The 20,272-nt window shown below is 36.7% G+C and overlaps 1 protein-coding gene across 5 annotated transcripts in view; it reads left to right on the forward strand.

Moving 5' to 3' along the window:
- Window positions 1-20,272, forward strand: part of CDKL5 (cyclin dependent kinase like 5) — a 182,082-nt gene that overhangs the window by 106,916 nt on the left and 54,894 nt on the right. For all 5 annotated transcript variants that reach the window (XM_025277318.3, XM_044937450.2, XM_044937452.2 and 2 more), the window contains 2 exons: window positions 5,818-5,863; window positions 16,296-16,432. In XM_025277318.3, coding sequence (XP_025133103.1) covers window positions 5,818-5,863; window positions 16,296-16,432 — 183 coding nt within the window. The remainder of the gene's footprint in view (window positions 1-5,817; window positions 5,864-16,295; window positions 16,433-20,272) is intronic.

A 20,272-nucleotide genomic window follows, 5' to 3' on the forward strand; every position in this document is an offset into this window, starting at 1 on the left:
GATACTTCACTTACTCACTCATGTTAAACTTAGGATGCCATTAAAAAAAAAAAAACACACACACACAAAAAGTTGGGGCCCAACAGACAGTTCTTAGCTGACTAAAATACACACCTGAGTATTAATCTTTCTTGATTACGTCTGAAATACTTAAATTTAGTAGTTAATCTAACTTTTAGTACTTGCAGACTATGGTAGTTTATACATATTAAAAATAAATACAAGTCAAGGAAAGATCTCTGAGGGATTCCTTGGAGAACAGTCTGATTTTTATCATTGCATATCCTGGATAATGTTTTGTATTTCTGTTAAATGCTCCATTGTATCTACTTGCCATGGAATGTATCCTATGCATGAATTTACTCCCATTTTATAATTTTGCTCATAATGTAAAAGTAACTTAAATAATGTGTCTAAGTTAAGATTCTGTGAAATAAAAGTCTGAATATAGATAAAGATGGAAATATATGAAATATTTGCACATACTTTCAGATGTATAAATATTATAACAGACTTTAGAAAACTATTTGAAAAGTTTTGTTGCTGCTAGCATTTTGAGAAAATACAGAAGAGAAATAAGCATACCTCCCTAGAAGTGAGAGAGTGAGCATGTGTGTGTGTGTTTCAGAATATATCCTTTTCAACAATAGAATTTATATATATGACTTGCAGTGGCAAATAGCATTGCCATAGATGAGAAATGGCCTCCAGAATCAATCTTCCTAGGTTTAAAATTTTAGCCTTATTACTTCTTAGTTGTATGATCTTGGGGCAAATTATGGCACCTCCTAAAATTCAGTACATTTTCATCTATACAATGAACATGATGGTAAGATTCTCTTCAGAGAATCTTGATTTAATTTGAAAATTAGATGAGTTAATACATGGGAAACACAGGGCCCGGCACAAAAATTCTTAAGAATAGTAAAATAAAGCTGACTTTTTTTAGTTACCATATCTGTCTATAAGGTGATAATATTTATGTTTATAGGATTTTGCTTCTGCTGAAGGATCACATCAGTGTTTGAAAGCACTTAGTGTGGTCTTTGCATACCAAATACGGAGTGAAATATTTTAAAATACTTGTCAAGTTGTAATTTCTCCCAAGGAAGGGCTTCCTCAGAGAATAGAGAATGAATTGTAGAGTATACCTTTGGAATGGTTTAATCCATGGATAGCAGAGTAAAATAAAATCATTATTTTTTTCTGTTCTGTTTCATAATGCATGTTGGATATTTTAAACTAGAGCAAAACATTTAAAACAATGACTCCTGCTACTTCCTTATAACTGTATGATTGGTTTAGAGAATTTACTGTTCCAAAGCATAATTAAATCAAGTTATGTAACTGCATTTAAAATAACTTAGTAAATTTATGATTGTTAATACCAATCAGTTACTTTGCCAACATCTTAAGAAGGGACAATTGATTCTGGGAATAAACCAATGACTCAGGAGCTTTAGACAGTCAGCAGCAGAAGTGAGTTTTGATTACAAGTTTCTGTGTTCAGTATGGTTGTTGACTGATGGATGCATGGTTTTTATGCGGTGGAGGATCATGAAAATACAGGAAGAAATATAAGCGCTAGAGGTATTTTTTTTTATTTGTTACTACTTTAAAATTTTATTTTTCATTCTCTTTTTTTCAATGTGGAAATTTATTCTGGAAAATGTTAAATGCCTTCATTTAGCTTGTTCACTCATGAAGATACTAGTACAATTCAGGAACCTCTATCTTTCTGCATTCCAAAGTAATATAATTTCAATTTTGAGACAAAATTAAGGGTGAGGCATGGAATGATCATTAGTGTTTACTTACATATTTTATGATATCCTTAGTTTGTTGTTTAAAATATGAGCTCTTAAGTAACTCCTATTTTAAACAAATAAGATGTTGAAACAAGTAGCAGATTATGCCTATCTTACTAACTATACAGCTGGTGACATTCTCTTGCAGATGTTGTGGGGGCGAATGGCTTGCTTTTTTTGAATAAATTGATTTTAAAACACAGTTCTTCAGAGTTTTCACATATTTTTTCTTTGTCTACGTCTATGTTATATGTAACATCTCAAGGTGATGGCATGAAGATATTTAAAAACAAGACCATAAACTTGTAAAAGTTCTGTAAATTAAGAAACTAAACATCAAAGATCATTAGCAAAGTCCAGGAAGATTGTTTGAAAAATACATTCTATCCAATTTTCTGAACCAGAATATGGCAAAGTATCCAAAAGGAATAAGAAAAGACTTGGATCATCATCAGCATCTATATTGCCAGTCTTTTCCACATCATCATCTATATTTCCAGATCTTTTCCGAGACAAAATGCCTCAAATACAGAAGGGCAAGAGGTAGAGATGGATTCGAAGCAGCACTTTTGTATCCTAGGATGCACAGACCCCATGACAAGGTGTGGTGAAGGTGAATTAGTGGGAGTAGGATGTGCTAGGAAGTGTGGGCTCAGCAAACAGCTTATTCAGAGAACTTTGCCCAGGTGGCCCAGCCTCAGACCAGCCAACCCAACACGAAGAATGTTTACTAAGAATCCAGGTTTAAAACTGGGCTCAGGTACATCAATCTGCCTTTGAAATGCAGGTTGCTAAAAAGTCCAACTACCTTTTTTGCTGCCTGACACCAAGCCTGGCGGATCTCTTCCTGTCTTAGTGAGGATGAGTTATAAGTGGGAGTGAGGGTGTGGCTTATGAAAAGTCATGAATAGATAAAATACTGCTCTGAAGATTTAAGAGCAACACATAGTTCTGAAGATAATGTTTTTGGTAACAAGCAGGTGAAGTTGTCTTCTAAAGGAGAGCCAGGAGGATATGGCCTCTATCATGGCAACAAGCTGACATGAGGCAAAAAGTGCAGATGGCTGAAATAAGGACCCATGAGAAATCCAAAAGGAAGGAAAGAAAAGAACAAAACTGATAGGGCAGTTTTGATTAATTCACTCATGAAATAGTCATTCATGAAATATTTATTGAAAACCTACTATGTGCCTGCCATTCTAGACACTTAGGATGTAATAATGAATGAAACACATAAAACAATTACGAAAAGTTCAGCCTTAAAGTTACACGGTTTCTAATGGAAACTTTAGACATATAGGAGTAGAAACAATATTTAAGGTTGCTAGAAGAAACCTTTTCTAAGTTCTTTTATTTCCAGGTAATATTAGTTCAGAAACAAACCTCTGATCTCATTGGTACCTAAAGATTTTTTAATGATTGTATTTAGTGTTGGCTGTGGTTGTAGAGTGGGTTCTCATGCTGCTGGAAGGAACTATAAAATAATATATTTTTGGATATATCAGTTCATACCCCTTGACCTATCAGTTACAGAATTATCAGTTATAGAATTTGCTTTATGGAAATGAAGATGCAGATGTTGAAGTGTGTTCATTAGTAGGCTGGTAAAATAACCATCTATTAAAGACAGTGGTTTTAAAAAGTATTTAATGACAGGTCAGAATATTCCATGTACAATATCAAGTGAATTAAAAGCAACATACAACACAGTATATGTGTGCTCATGTTCTTCCAATTTGAGAAAAATTTACTGGAAGAAAATATTATCAAGTATTATTAGGAAGGGTTATATAGTTTTTTAATTTCTTTTTATACTCTTATATCCCTTTATATTCTTTTATATGAGTTCATATTAGTTTTATAAGTAGTATGAATAAAAATGTTAAATTTTCCAGCATCTTCTCTTAATTGTGTGTGTTTTCCACCATACATTGAATTGACTTTATGTAGAAAACTTCCATTTGTTTGACTTTGTTCTATAAGTAAATACAAAACCCATATTGAGTGTGTGTGTGTGTGTGTGTGTGTGTGTTGAGTCGAAAGAGGATTTTCGTGGCATTGATGAAAGAATAAAAGAATAAACATTTCATTTTATTTGACCCTCCCCCCCCTTCAGGCAACTGTTTATACTGTAAATTCTATTTATGAGATTGCCAGGGGGAAAGTCTGATGAATTTCTTTCTTCAAGATGGTGGCAGTCATAAATTTAAATATGTAGTCATATCAGTGGGCAGTTTTGAACTAAGCAAGACCTTTTATAAAATCAAACAAAGCTTTAACACTTAGGACGCAACAAAAAAATGTCCACTATAGGATGAAATGCTACATACACTCAGTTGAAATGTGGGCAGTTGGGCTCTCTTCCTGGATGCCATCCTGCTGCCCCTTCTTTGTGCTGTGAGCAGTTTTCTTGATAGGGTTTTGTACTTTCCCTTAGACTGTAGGTGGGTTGCTAGCTGGAGCCATTTGAAAAGGAGCAGGGTAAGAAAACAATGTTGGTGTATTAAGAGAGAGTAGCATACCTAGCAGAGTTACCTGGTACCTCTGTTAATATTCTAGGTGATCATCCTCCACATCACTTTTGACTTTGCAGTTTTTCTTTCTCAATAATGAAACCATTACAGTATCACAAAGTACCTGGACAGCTGAGTTTAAATCAGAAGGTCTGCCGATATACAAATAAATTGTATCCCCAGAGCTCTCTGTACTTTACATTCTGTTTCTCCCATAAAAAAAAACAAAAACATAATAACCTTAATAAGAATCTTTTTCCTCAGTAGCCTATAGCACTTTCAGATAATTTTCCCCCTGTAACACAAATATGAAAGCTGGTATTTTCTACTATTTTCAACGGGCAGGTGAGAAACAGGGTTTGATTTACAGACGTGGTTATGACTCAGGGTTTGTCTTTCACCATAATGGTCACTTTTAAAAAATTTATTTTTTTCTCCCTGCTTTTATGATTCCCTTTGCTTTTATAAGAAACCTAGGAGAAAAGCATGTATTTTGGATAAGTTAATGATTTTGTACCCTTCTGGTTATTACTTCATATTGTGTCTGTTTTTGTTTTGATGCAGGGACAAAGTTTTATAAAAGGTTTGCTCTTACAGATCTGAAAGTATCCCTACTTGGAGTAGAAAAGAGCAGGCCTGAATTATCCAGAAGACCTTTTTATATGACATGTTGACTTTGAAGAATCTATATGTTATTTTGCCAAAAGCTTTTTTATTCCTTTTATAGGCTAGAATATTAGACATGAAATATTTAGCATAGTTATACTTAATCCTTAGCATTTCCATTTCCTTTCTAGCCTTTTTATTCTCTTCCAGCCAAAAAAGACCAAAAAAAAAAAAAAAAACCAAAAGAACTTGATGTTTCATTTGAAAGTAGGGTTCTTCTCACCAACTACTTCTGTTAATTCAGGAGGGCTAAATAAAGGCAAGGGGATGTTAATGATTGGTATTTGGTGGCAAATATTTATCCACTTCGGATTTGAAATGGGTTTAATGGGGAGGAGCTGGTGAATAACTAGATAGGTTAGGAAGATAGGTTTGTTAGGAAGAGATAAGTGAAAGGAGGAGACTTGGAAGAGGTATTCTGCTACCAGCAACTACCAAGTATTATAGAAGTTTTTTCTCTGATATAAGAAACCCAATTAAATGTGTCCCTGGGTTTCAGAGGGCAATATAGATGTTGTCTATTGTCATCCATCCTGCTACTTTTGCATTGCCTCAAGACATTGGTGCTGCTGGTTCATCCATGTTCAGCCAGATCAGCCCTTGGTCCCCTAGCCTCTTCCCATTCTCCTTTTCCTTCCCTGACAATGCCTTTAGGGTAGTAAGAAAGACAATTTTGGAACTGAGAAATGAGGGACTGAGGACAAGGAGGATTTATTTTTTATTCTCTAAGTTCTTGCTACTCTGTTTCAGAATATACCTCCAGACAGTTGGGATTCCTAGTTTGAAAAACACTAGAGAATGACTTTTCTTCTGCCTCTTTTCCTTTGCAGGAAACGCATGAAATTGTGGCAATCAAGAAATTCAAGGACAGTGAAGGTATATATATATTTTTTTCTTTCTGTATTTAGTTTTTGTGAATCGAATATGAAAGAGATGAGATCTAGCTGATTAGACTATGTTCCTTAGATTTTAGAGTCTCAATCTCAGAAAGTATAATAAATATATCTTATTGATCATCATGCTTTGCTTTGAAACATCTAGTTCCTCTTGTGTGAATATTTTCAAATCTCATGATATCAGAAAATTCACTTTGTGTTTTAAAGAGACAGCATTGGAAATCTTGCTTCAAATGCTGGACAGAAGACATGCTATTTACACTGTTTCCACATACTAACAGTTTAAAATGAGAAAACTTATTTGAAGTAAATACTTCCTGGGTTCATCCAAGTAGTGAGTGCTGTGTTAAAGGCTCTGGTATTGGTTACTGTGATCTCTGCTTCCTAGTTAGATAGAAATACAAAGATAAGTAGTATGTAGACAGTACAGAGGGAATGGTTTTATATTTAGAATAACTCATTGGGAAAAGAAAAGCTTTTCAAGAAGAAATACCATACTTGGGAGCTTTGGTCACATAGAGACCATTTCAAATGGAGTATTAAATTTGCCCTATACTGGGCAAGGTTTAAAATAAAAGATTAACAACAACAACAACAAAAATAGTGTACCCAGTGAAAGTAATGTACAGGAGAAAAAATAAAGCATTTCAGTAGGCCATTAGGTTTTAAATCCAGACTATTATTGGCCATACAAATACAGCCAAGTAGTAAAACTGACTCCAAAGACAGACGTGGCCTCTAAGAAGATCCAGGCAGCATTTTTTTCAGTTTTTTTTTTGACAGAGACTCCAAGCAGAAATATTTTTTACCTCCTAACACAGTGTTCTCATACATAATATGTCATACGTATATAACTGAAGGAAAAGTTTCACAAGGTTATTTTACTAATGTGAGGTTCTTCATTTTCTGTTCTTTCTTGCTCATATAAATTCATACAAGTACCTATTTTGGCATCAAATATTTTGATTCACAGCCTGCCATTTGAAAACTAGTGCTACAGGAGTGAGAGATCCCACCATAACATCAACCGATCATATCTAGTTGGAAGCGTGACAATAGCATTCATAGCCTACCTTCATCAGCACACAGCAACTGTGTACTGTCAGATACCAGCCTCTGTATTTGTGAACATTCACCACCCCTACCTTAGAGACTTAGCAAACATTAAATAACAAATGGGCCTCACTAACAATTCCTAGGGTAGAGACAGTAGTATTTGATATAACCCAGCTCTGATGTGCTGGTTATGTGGAGCACATGCACGTCAGCTGGGAATATTGGCCTTGTCTTGGCAGCCTTAAAGAGTAGGCCAGAAAAAAAAAAAAAAGTACTTTAGCTTATTCTTTAAAAACAAAACCCAAAAAAGCACTACTTCAAATGATATACCTGTAGTCTAATAGGAAGCAATAGCCCCAGGCCAACCCACTAGGAGACCATTGGAAGTGAGCTCTTTGAACAGTGGGTTTGGGCTAACCACAGGTGGCCGGGAGACAAATGGTGTTCTACTAAAAAGAGTGGTTGCAACAGTAGATCAAAGCATAACCTTTGCCTGCATGTAAAAACTTCTGACTGTGCATTCATCTTGTAAGGCACATTGTCGACCATCAGTTACCACCAGAAATAATGTGTCATCAAATTTTTGAAAAGCAGTGCAATCTAGGCCACATATGTCATTGCTTTTAAAAAAAATAAATACCGAATTCTTTACAACCTCTATCCTATAGAATACCAATTCTTAGCTTCAATTAAGTGATATATTTGACCCCATATTAGAGTACCTTCAGATTGGCAATCAGTAGTGTATCTGTTGAAATTCATTGAGCACTGGGGACTTCCTTGGCGGTCCAGTGGTTAAGACTCTGCACTTCCACTGCAGGGGCCTTGGGTTTGATCCCTGGTCAGAGAACTAACAGCACCATGCTGGATGGTGTTGCCAAAAAAAAAATTCCACTGAGTACTGAACCAGGTGCTGTAAGATCAATGAAGGTAAATCAGGTCTGGATAATTTCAAGAAGTTTCTGATCAATAAGAATTAAGACCTGTAAATAAAAAGCAGTAAAAGAGTAGAAAGCAGTTAGTGCCTGAATCACTTTGCATAATTTCGAGGTGAGAGAGATTGTTTCTAGTTGTGGCATCCCAGGACTGTATTGGTAGTCTAAACATTATGGGAAACATTTGATCAGCTCTTATTTCACTGAGCTGACAAAACACGAATCCACTCTGCCCTCGTCTCTGCTGGGCCATTATCAGTTACTATACCTCAGAAGCATGTAGCCCCATCACTCAACCACCTTGCACCTGGACACTTTGTAGCCATGCCTGTACATACTTCTGGAGGGATACTTCCTAAATATTTCAGTGATATAATATAAAAATGTATCCAATTATTCCTAACTTCTCAGTTCCAGGCCTATCCTAGGCACACTTTCCTATTATTTCCAGTTCTCCCTGGGAGACCTAACACAATCTTTTCTGTCTTTACCCTTTTCCTCCTGCCAGAGTATTACTGTGCTTAATGGAAAGCAAGGGAACATGTGCAGTTAATACCCTTTTGGAGTGTGAAGTGTACATAGATAGTCTAGTGTTGGTGAGGATGTCCATTCAACCCCTATGTAAACCACTTAATTCTGTATCAGTTTATCATCTTAAATTTTAGTCAAACTAATTATAATTAAAAATATTGTTTCCTAATATTGCCCTTATTGTCATATAGCTCCCATGAGTTTCCTTTATTAGTTATCCTGAATATATTCTTTTGATATTATCATACTGACTTTTCTAAATCCAGTATTTAAAAATCTTTGTGAAGGTAATGAAATAATTCTGCAAAAACATTGTTAAACTGAATTGGGATCTGAACTTGGTCTGACCCACATTCAAGCTAATCAAGTATTCTCATGCTGATGGTATCAAGGAATATTTTTTGAGTATATATATTATCTTCTGTTAGCTTTAAAAGATTATGATAATGTCCTGTTTTCTTGTTAAATTCATATGTATCCACAAATTTACATGAACCATTTTTTGAGTATCATTTTAAGGTAGACTACTGTTTAGTTCAAGAAGTCGTTATTATCCTAGATTATTATTTAAAAGGGAAACCAAAATTTTATAGTAAATAAAAAGTTAAATTGAGAGTTTTAAGTTGAAAAAAAAGAAATTAAAATTATGAAAATAAATTTACTTTATCTTATAGTTAACACAATTTAGATTATAATAGCAACTATGTACTATTTCTTAGAGAAAAGAATCAAGTGTTATCTTTTGGCGGGGTGGGGCAATTTTTACAGTAAAACTATAGGCTAGGTCAATGAATGACTTTCACAATAAAAAGGTCATTAAAAGTATACAAAAGGTTTTGTCACTTCTTTTTCAGTATGTTCCTGTTTTGTTTTCTTTTTTTTTGTTTTTTTTTCTTGTCTTCATCCTTGTCAGTTTTTTTTTTTTTTTCTCTCCAGTTAACTGGTATAACTCCATCAGGTCATTTATCAGTGTCTTTGCTATGATTTTCCCTGAAAAACTTTGACACACTGGTGGGAATTAAAAACCCCTGTTAAAAGGAAGGAATGCTTGAGTGAACACATTTTTATTTGGGATCCTTTCATTTGTTAATATTTTCTATTTTGATGACTTCTGTTTCTTTATCCATCATCATAAATGTGGAGTCTCAGATAATGAATTCTTGATGATAACCCTGAATGATAGTATTATAAATTTGTCTATTAATATAAGTTTCCACAGAGAAACACTTAACTAATAAATACCTAACCAACCAGAAGTCTCCATAGAATTAATTCTACTCAGTATGTATTTGTATTTTTCTGAGAAGAGAAAAATGATCAGAGACCAAAAAGATACTAGAGATTATTTAGTTAAAAGGTACATTTCAGGCTATGTATAATGATAAATTGAGGCTAATCCTCCTACCCTTCCTATAATTCCAATCTTGTACATTGAGATTTGATATTCAGATGATAATCTTCTATCACTTTTGGATCAGCATTCTCTTATGTGCCAGTGTCTACCATGTTCAATTCTTTAAATAATCCAAGAGCACTAATTTAGATAGCTTTGGACCAGCAAGAATTAAAAGCCCTGTTCAACCTTTAATTAAAGAAGTCCTGTGGTCTAAAATTTATTTTTGACAAACTTTTGAATCATGTGATAGTACCTTTTGTTTATTCGAACTTTTCAGCCCTTCCTGAATGTATGGGTGATAGGGTGAGGAGAGATCCTCCTCACTTGTCATTGGGCCTACATACATGACAAGGAGGCTGACTTTGAGGGAGTTGTGTAGTAGTCTATGGTTAAGATAGAATTTAGGCTGTGTCTTTGCTTCTCTATCAAAATTGCTTGCATTTCATATCTTGTTCCTGTTTATGGTTTCTATAGATAAATATTTTACCTTGGAATGGACATAGTTGTTCTTAATCATAAGAAAATGTTTAATTGATCATTCTTTCCTCCAGTTTATGTCATCCTTATTTTTACTCAGACACTAGAAAGTTCTATTCTGATCTCAGAATCAAGGGAACTCTGGTCTCTCATTTTGTATACTTGTACAAAACAAGGCCTCATAATCTTTAAATTCATGAATCTGATTTCTGTGTAAGAGAGGCCTTGAGACAGACTTTCCAACCCTTGGTTAAACAGATGAATGAGTTCACTAAGTTTGAGCTAGTCATGATTTCACCACACTTATTTTTAATGACCAAAATGGATCTCTTTCAAACTTCAGGGATTCTTCTTGGATTTGGTGAACATTTTGCACCTTTCATGTTTTAATCCATTTCCATTGTGCTTTATCTGGCCTTCATCTCTGAAGATTTAAGAGTTCTCATCATTTTTGGTATATATGACAGCAGCACCACCATTTAAACCCTCCTGGCCATTTTTCTTGCCTCCTGTTGATGTTCCCTCTTCAGTCAGGGCATCCAGACTCAAAAATGGCACCGTTATGGTTTTGTAACATGATGGCTTGACTTTTCCCCACAGAGTACGTGTTTAAAGTCCATTTTGGGGTGCCTCTTTGGCTATACAAAAGTGTCAAGTTTGTGATTTCATAAAGTAGGTTATAGTTATTTCTGGACTTCTTTTCAAAGCCCACAGTTCTTTAAAAATAGAGTTATAGAAGAGTTTCTGCTCATCTTTAGATTTTTCTCTTTTCATCATTTATCTTTGCATTTCTTTCGCTCCTGTGATCTTTCTTCTTAAAAATTGTTTTCTTTTACTTTGTATCTCCCTCCTTGATTTTTACGTGTGTTAACTTTCAGCCTTGCTGGCAAGTTTAGAAATAGGTTAGTTTGTTTTTTTTTTAATGTCCTTTTTCTGACCCCACTATTTAGTCATCACTCAGTAGAATTTCAGAGAAGGCAATGGCACCCCACTCCAGTACTCTTGCCTGGAAAACCCCATGGACGGAGGAGCCTGGTAGGCTGCAGTCCATGGGGTCGCAAAGAGTCAGACACGACTGAGTGACTTCACTTTCACTCTTCACTTTCATGCATTGGATAAGGAAATGGCAACCCACTCCAGTGTTCTTGCCTGGAGAATCCCAGGGACGGGGAAGCCTGGTGGGCTGCTGTCTGTGGGGTTGCACAGAGTCGGACACGACTGAAGCGACTTAGCAGCAGCAGCAGCAGCAGTAGAATTTACAGAACTTTGTCAGAAGCACTACCTGTACTAAGCTAAACACCGTCCATGGTAATTGATGTCCAGGTCTATCAGCATGCATATAAGCAGGAATCACATGGAAGGGCCTTCAGCAGCATCTAGTAGAATGTGAACACTAGTTTACTGCTGAGGAACCACAGCTACTATTTGATTAACTGAGACTAAAACACAGACCCCAGGATCTTCACTGAGCTTTTCTTCCACTGACACTGTGCTGCTTTGCCATGTAATGAAGCAGAAACAGTCTAGGCCTGAATTTGGGTGTTCCAACTCACTCTCCAAAGCTCACCCACTGCCTTTACACCATGTCACCTCTGTCCCTGTGGTGTGACATTCCCTTCACTTGCCTTGAGAAAGTTATTATTTCTAGACTTGGTTTCTTCATTTGTGAACTGGAGTGAAAGTGAAAGTGAAGTCGCTCAGTCATGTCTGACTCTTTGCGACCCCATGGACTGTAGCCTGTCAGGCTTCTCCGTCCATGGGATTTTCCAGGCAAGAGTGCTGGAGTGGATTGCCATTTCCTTCTCCAGGGGATCTTCCTGACCAGGAATCGAACCCGGGTCTCCTGCATTGCAGGCAGATGTTTTACCATCTGAGCCACCAGGGAAGTCACAGAGATGGTAAAGCATCTGCCTGTAATGCGGGAGACCCGGGTTGGATCCCTAGGTTGGGAAGTTCCCCTGGAGAAGGAAATGGCAACCCACTCCAGTATTCTTGCCTGGAGAATTCCATGGGTAGAGGTGGCCTGGTGGGCTACAGTCTGTAGGGTTGCAAAGAGTCGGATGTGACTCACACATACACACACACAGTCTAAATAAAAAGCCATGAGATTATTTCAACTGGAAGGCAGGGGGAGTTGTGCCCACTTCAGTAGGCTATGCATCTACCTTTAAAAATCTGCCTTACTCAACAGCTTTGCTACTTTCTGAACCTCTGAGGAGAGAAGCATGTATAAGTGGAATGTACATTCCTTTTCCCCATCATCTAATCATTTAGTGCCACAATTTTCATCATAAAGTACATGGAGTAGGCCAGGAACCTTTAAAAGTACTCATAGGAACAAGAATAATGGAATTTCCAGATAATGAAGAGTGTGCATTTTTACTTTCACTTACAGAATTAATAACTCTACTTTCTTCCTGTTCCCATTCATTACAATCTTAGTGCTAAAGTGCTTACCTCAACTTTTAATAACTGAGTGGCATAAATTAGAAGAGCCTTCACTTCCTAAACAAGATGAGCTGCTTAAATGAGGTGGCTCTGCATACTAAGTGATTTTGTGACCTTCTTTTTGATGATTTGTTTTTCTTTTCTCTTTAGCCGTTGTTTAGCAAAGTTAGTATAGATTCGAATGATAAATATATATGTAACAAAGTACCAAAATTCAGTGGAGTTTAGGCTCATAATCAGTGAGATCTTAATGAAAAGAAATCATGGATTATTAGATTTGGAAAAGGCCATGGGACTTTTTAGGATACTGTGTGGGTGTGGAGGAGTGTCCATTTAGTTATTTTATGAATGAAAAGTTAAATGGCTTGCCCAGAGTCACATGTTACATTGTTAGTTGGTTAAAAGGGTCCAAAATCTAGGTCTCCTGGATCCTACTTCAGTGTTCCTTCTATGATAGCCATGTTGCTTTAGCCATTTGGCTTTATCTGTTAGCAAAGTGAAACTGCCACAAGTTGGTAATGATACAAAGGTACCTGTTTTTCAGTGCCAAGAATTCCCCAAGCTTTTGATTAGAAAAAGTATACCAGCTTTATTTACCTTTTACTTTGTGGCACCATTTATTTGTAACCAGCTCCAGCATAGCTGAGGGATGTTCTAATAACCAAATATATATGTGTTCTTGACCCTTGGTACTGTCAGTTTTCTGGAGTCTTCATTTTTCATAATCACATATTGTAGACTACTAGGGGCAGAGGTAAAATAAATAGGGAAAATAAATTCAGTTTGTCTTACTGTCTGAAAAATGGCCCTTTCAAAGTTCTAGAGAGAGAAGCTTGAAAACACTGTCCTCAAAACCAGGAAGGCAAAGTGCCTTTTGTTTGATATCATATTGCTGCTTCCCATGTTTTATGGGAATAAGAGCTAGCCACATATGGGCAAAAATTTCCTCATAGCACCATCAAAAGCATTTGTGTAGGAAGTATTTATTGATCTCCTCTGTACCAGGTCCAGTCCTAGGTGGTTGGGTGTGTATTATTGAATACCAAGCAGAACTTAGACCCGTCGTCCTAGAGCTCTTGGATTAGCAGCGGTGGCCACATAGATGGTAAACCAATAAGCAAACAAATACATCAGTAAAGATGGTGGGAAGGTTTGTGAATGAAAAGTCAGAGTACTGAGATGAGGACTAATGGGGATGGAGGCTTGCTTTGGCTGAGTGATCGAGTGACATTTAAACTAAAGCCTGAAGGAGCTAGCCCTGTAAAGAGGCTGGTAGTGTAATGAGGGTTCTCAGCAGAGGGAATAAGCTCAAAGGCCCTAAGGTTAAAAAATGAAGTTTGGGGCTCTTTTGTGAACCAAAAGACTAACATAAAGGTAGGGAGAGAAGGGCATGAGATGGGGGTGGAAACGCAGACAAGGTCAGGTCATGAGTAGTATAGTTGTCTCTTGCTGAATTACTTCCTTATTAGAAGACCATCTGTGTGGCAGTCTGTCTTAGAGATAGGTGGATTTTAGTTTGATTACCTCAACCTTGGAAGTAACTCAGATGAGACAGCAGAGAAACAGGTTGGCCTTCTTCATAAGACTGGAGGCATTTAGCCTCCCTAGTCTTTAACACTTCTGACAGTTACAAAACACCAATTCTCTGGCCCAGCCCTGGTTTGCAGAACAGCTGGACATCTGCCACCACCACAAGCCTCTAAGCTACTTTGGAAAGTCCTCTAATCACGTCACATACATTGCCCCTACTGCCAGGTGGCCCCCTGTTTCATGCTCCGACATGGGCCCTCTGAGGACCTGGTTTCCAGTTAACCCCCTTGATGTGGGTGGATTGGTTTACTGCCTATGTCACTGTCCGCCTTTGCTACTGCTGCTTCCTGCCTTCTGATAGGCAGGATTCCTGTTCCAGGATTCTCCAGCAGTTTTCTTGAAGTAAGGAGAGTATTTCACTTGTGTAACCAGTTCACAAAGGAGCATTGACTTTGTTTCCTGTTTATTACAGATACTCCAGGGGCTACTACAAAGCCCATGGTTTTATTATAGTCTCTTTTCTTTAAACCCAGTTTGAAGGGGTGGGGGGGTAGGGGAATTCTCTGGTGGTCCAGTGGTTATGACTTGGCATTTTCACTGCCAGGTCCTAGATTCAGTCCCTAGTCCAGGAACTAAGATCCTGAGCTGTGTGGGGTGACCATAATCTCAGAGGTACTGCTGGCCCTGCATTTAGGATCTCCCTTCCCTCTTTGGTCCCATTTAGGGTCTTTTCTCTAGTGTACTTTGCTTAGGAAACATTTCTTTCTTGAAGGCATCTTCATCTTTCTCATCTCTGTCCCTAACCCTATTTTCTTCCTTCCCAGACATGCCTGAATGTGAGGGTCACACAGCTTAGACTTTCAAGCTAGGATTCTGACCATTACCCAAAACCTTAGGGCCATATGTATTTTAGAATTCATAACTTTTAGATTTTAGAATGGAAATATGGCATGTCACCTTAGGATCCTGTGATCAGGTATTATTTCCAAAGCAAAACATAAGAATTATTTATACTAAGTAGGTTAAACAAAGACTTATAAGTGGTTTCATAAGTTCAGGTTTTGCTCCTAAAGAGATTTTCCTTAAAGTTAGAAAAAAAATATCAGTTTTTAGACTGATGTTTTTGGTTTTCAGAATGCTGATCAGGGATTAAGAACCTATATCCTTCTTTATATATACATATGTAACTATGGCGGTTAGGATGTCCCAACTAGATCTAAAGCTATTATAAAAATTCCTTTAACATGAAATAGTACCTTACTTGCTCCCCTGCCAATTGATCCATTAGAGTTAATGTGACTTCTGTCCTTCCTCTGTGTCTGAGGGTTCACCATGAGTGGAGTTGATGATACGAAAGGGTATATTGGTTCAGCATAAGTTCTCCATTCCAGTACACTACACTACCTGGGGGTGGACAGATGGACATGCCACAGGAGGACAGCAGGAACTGGCAGCAGCCTCTGTTCAGAGAGATCAGTCACCCTTAGCGTTTCCTGCAGGTCGACTATGAGCTGCACTGTGGATGCGTGTAGGGCACATGACCTCTGCTCACAGAGGTGACTCACAATGCAGCCTGCGGAGTAAAATGCTCTTTTAAGCCAAAGCTTTAGGCCCAACTTGAAAATTTCAATGGCTACAGATGCTGCATGGAAGCTCCAATCAAGTGATATGATTGATTCCTTTTTACCCTTTTAAACTCTTCCTTCCTCTGTATGTAGTGGTAGGGTTAACACGACAGTGGATTCCTATGTCGTATCTGTAAGTCTGTTTTATGTATACACTTTGCAGTAAAGAGTACAGGAAAATACAAGCAGAAAGTTAGGTTCGTGCTGGTCAAGTAAGCCTTTTCTTCTATAAGTTTCTCATTCTTGATCCTTTCAACAAGAAAATCTGATATTTGATATTCCATCCTTGGACTTCTTAGGCAGAAGTACTCAAAGTGGAAAGTGAAATTGGTATGTTTTCAGTGTTCTTAGAATTTCCTGAATAGTGGTTTGAAAGCTTTAATTTCACTCTATTCACCATTGTTTACATTCTAGAAAATGAAGAAGTCAAGGAAACGACTTTACGAGAGCTTAAAATGCTTCGTACTCTCAAACAGGAAAACATTGTGGAGTTGAAGGAAGCCTTTCGTCGGAGGGGGAAATTGTACTTGGTGTTTGAGTATGTTGAAAAAGTAAGTCACTGACACAGTAGAGATCTGCCTCATTCTTTTATTTAGTGCTGTTTCGGATGCTGTTAAAGTATTATTGTTGAATGTTACTTGTCATTGTGCTCTTAATCTGACTGTAAAAATGAAAGTATTACCCACAGTCATTAGAAATCCTGAAAAAATATTGAAGGATTTTGTACGCTTTAACCATACAGAGATAATCTTAAATTTAAACAGTGTATTGATTTGGCTTCTGAAGTCTTAGACTCTATCTTCAACAAGTAATTTTTAGACTTCGTTTGTTTTAATTATACTTAAGCAAGGCCTCTAAGGGAGAGGTGCATAAATTGACAGTGACGGTACAGGATGATAGAAGTATGTGTAAGATACTGCACAGGCACAGGGTGTCTGAATCAGACCTAGATGGCTCATGAGTGGGCTCATGAAGCAGCCTTTTTGAATTGCCAATGTTGTAGCTTTATTTGAGGGAAGAAAATGTGCCAGGAGCCAGAAGGTAAAGCTTGAGGAGGTAGATGAGACCACAAGTAAGGAATTAGAAGCATGGGAGAAAAGAAGAAAAAGCACATATTGTTCGAGTTGTCTCTGTACTTGCTTTAATATTTTTATAATTGTTATTAACTCTTAGTGACAGTTTTAATCATATGACCTGAGGGGAAATGTCCAATGCCGTAAACAATATTGTATACCTATGAATTTCTTGAATAGCAACTGACTTATATCAGTTGGTTATTGTCAAGAACTGAAATAAGTGCTTTCACAAGAATAGAATAAACTGGAGCCAGACAGACCTTTCAGAGGTTTCCTTACTGAGTAAATAGGTGGCTACTGCTGATTTCCTGTGTTCTTATCTAAAATTAAGATTGGAGAGGTTTATCTTTGCTTTAGGTCAAATCTCAGGTGCTTTCTGTGTCATAAATGACAGAGTATCACCACCAGCATTATCATCATGAAATGGAAAGCAGAGTTGCCAAGACAGCTAACCAGTAATATGGCTTTTCAATTAATTCAGCCTTTACAAATTATTTTTCTAATTAAATATATATGTATATAGTAATTTCATTACAAGCAAAACTTGAAAAAATATAAACTTGTTGCCTTAAAATACTGTTTTATGTTGCTTTTCCAGAATCTATTTAAAGGCTTCTTTTTTTGTGTTAATTTAGGCATTTTCCTAAGGGATCCTTCCCACTAGGGAAAAAACCCCTGAAATTTGATATTTTAAAAAAAGTTATAAAAAAGGATTGCTGTAGAATCAGATGCTTATTTTTTAGTTGTCAAAAATAATCATGTGGTCTACAATTTTGCTGCCATATAATAAAATTCAGCCAGATCTATTTTAGTTATCTTTTTTATTTCTAATTCTACTCATGGTGATTGTTTACAATTTCGTATGAACAAATGGAGAAATCATCTATGTGTATCAGACAGTATGTAATGTCTGCAGTGTCTCTGCTGATAAGTGGCAGAGCTGCTACCAGAACTCCAATCTTCTGACCTCTAAGCCTGGGATTCTTGTGCTGGTCTTACGGTTTTTAAGTGGAAGGTGACCATCACCCTCCCATCAGTAGCAGTGCCTAATGATTGACAGTGAGTCTCAAGAGGGCAAGGAGAAAGATGCTCTTAGGGGTAGGGAGTTGTAGCAGAGACACAAGATTACAGTGGCTTAAACAAAATAGAAGTTTCTGTCTCAAGTACGAACACAAAGGTAGATGGGTATGGTACCTCTGCTCTACAGCTGTAGGAGATCCCAGGTGGCTTCCGCCTTTATGGTCTGCCACCCCTCAGAAGTGGCCCTTGTCCTCAAGGTCAGGATGGAGCTTCAGCTATCACATCCCATTGGCTAGGACTTAGTTGCATAGCCATACTAGCCGCAAGGCAGAGGAAAATGTACTCTTCTTTCTGGGCATTTATGCGTCTACCTATAAGATATATTGCTCTAGTAAGGGAAGAATGGATTTTGGGGGACATTTCTCTCTATAAGTGAGGAATTTAGAGTTGAATGTAAATGAGACATACAATTTATATTCTTTATTACAAAGCCCTTTTACTCCTCACGTGCATTTGTTAATTGAAAAAGATAATTCCAGGGGAGAATCTCTAAAAAATGATACATATATGCTTTAAACATTTTATTTTAACTTAAGACTTATCAATATACATTCATTTTCCACATTCTCTTTAGAAGTGGGTATTGATCTTCTGATTGGATTTCTGATGGGCTTTCTTACATACATCCTACCCTTAATGCATCAGTGATATCCTGTGTCAGCTTCTTTAAAGTGAAGTGAAAACTTAAAAACATTGCAAAGTAGTCTCAGTGCAGAATCCTTACCACCACCACTGTCCCTTGCCAGTGTTTTTTAGTTGCATTCACATTTGATTAGATAGCATTATGTGTAGTGGCTTTCCTTTAAGTCTTTCCAAATTATTAAACTTCCCTTTCATATAAACAGCAAACCTCTTTTTAAAAAACATTTAGTTGGCTTATATGATGCATAATTATATTAAAATAACATGTATCTGTTATAAATAGGTATGACAGTATTATAAACAGGCAGCTGATTGGTTATATGTATGCAACTTGACTGGCAGGGACAAAATTTTAGAGCAACTTTTTGGTCTTAGGACTCCTTTACATTCTTAACATTATTGGGAACCCTAAGAGCTTTGTATTTATGTGGGTTTTATCTATTAATATTTATCATATTAGAAGTCAAAACTGAAGAATATAAAAATATTTATTGATTCATTTAAAATAACAATAAAAAACCCATTGTATGTTAACATAAATGTTTGTGTATCAGTCATTCTTTCAAGTAAAAAATAGTATGCCTCAAGAAAAATTACTAGTTCAATTTATAACTTGATTACCCAAGTGCTTTTCCCCAAGACAGCTAGCATACTTTGATATGCAGCAGAAGTGGTTTAGTTGTATTCCTCATTTTATCATGTAGATTCCTAAAAAGACAAGTACTCAAGAACTGTAACTGAATAAACGTGATAATTTTTACTGCTTCATCAAAGACATCCTTTACTGAAATTGACCTTTTCCTTTTTTTTCAAATGTAAGGATATGGCATTGAAGAATCTAATGCTTTGATTCATGCTAAGGTGCCACCAGTATAAATGCCAACACAGTGAAAAAGGCAAACAGCTGAGTACTGTTATGAATATAGTTTTGACTTCATGGGTCCTCTGAGACAGCGCCACTCCCGGAGATCCACAGATTACACTTTGAGAACTGGTGTCCTAGATGGTCATCTACAAACAGTAAACTCTAATCATTCTATAGACCTTAATCTTGTGCTTTACAGAGGAAATGGAGGATATTTAGTTAATCTGGAAATATACTGGAAACTGATTAAGTGGAATTTCTATTTAAACAATGTGCATGAATTTTAGAATGGTCTCTGACTCCAGACTAAGATTTTTGCATATTGATTTGTTTGGGGTCTGTGATTTTTTATTTCAACAGTATTTTGTAGCCTTTTAAAATATTTGTTCTGATTATATTGACTACTGGTAATCTTAGGGATCATTTAAGAATATTTTCCAGGTCTCCCAGAAATATTTCAAGGCTTGATCTTAACTGTGAAGTTCTATCAGATGCACAGTGCACTATGTTAAAATGACTGTTTCCCCTCTCCTCTATATATTACAGTGTCTTTTCCCTACTTTGTGTTGCTTTTCCCTCAAAATTAGGCTAAAATGATGCCTGATAGGTTTCAGAGAGTGAAGAGTACGCAGGAATATTATGGGGAGTAGCAAAAACTGAATTTCTTTTAAAAAGAGAACCTTGATTTAATACAGTATCCTGTGTTAGCATGAAAAAGATTATAGATG

The sequence above is a fragment of the Bubalus bubalis genome, chromosome X, assembly GCF_019923935.1.
Source record: "Bubalus bubalis isolate 160015118507 breed Murrah chromosome X, NDDB_SH_1, whole genome shotgun sequence".
Taxonomy (NCBI): domain Eukaryota; kingdom Metazoa; phylum Chordata; class Mammalia; order Artiodactyla; family Bovidae; genus Bubalus; species Bubalus bubalis.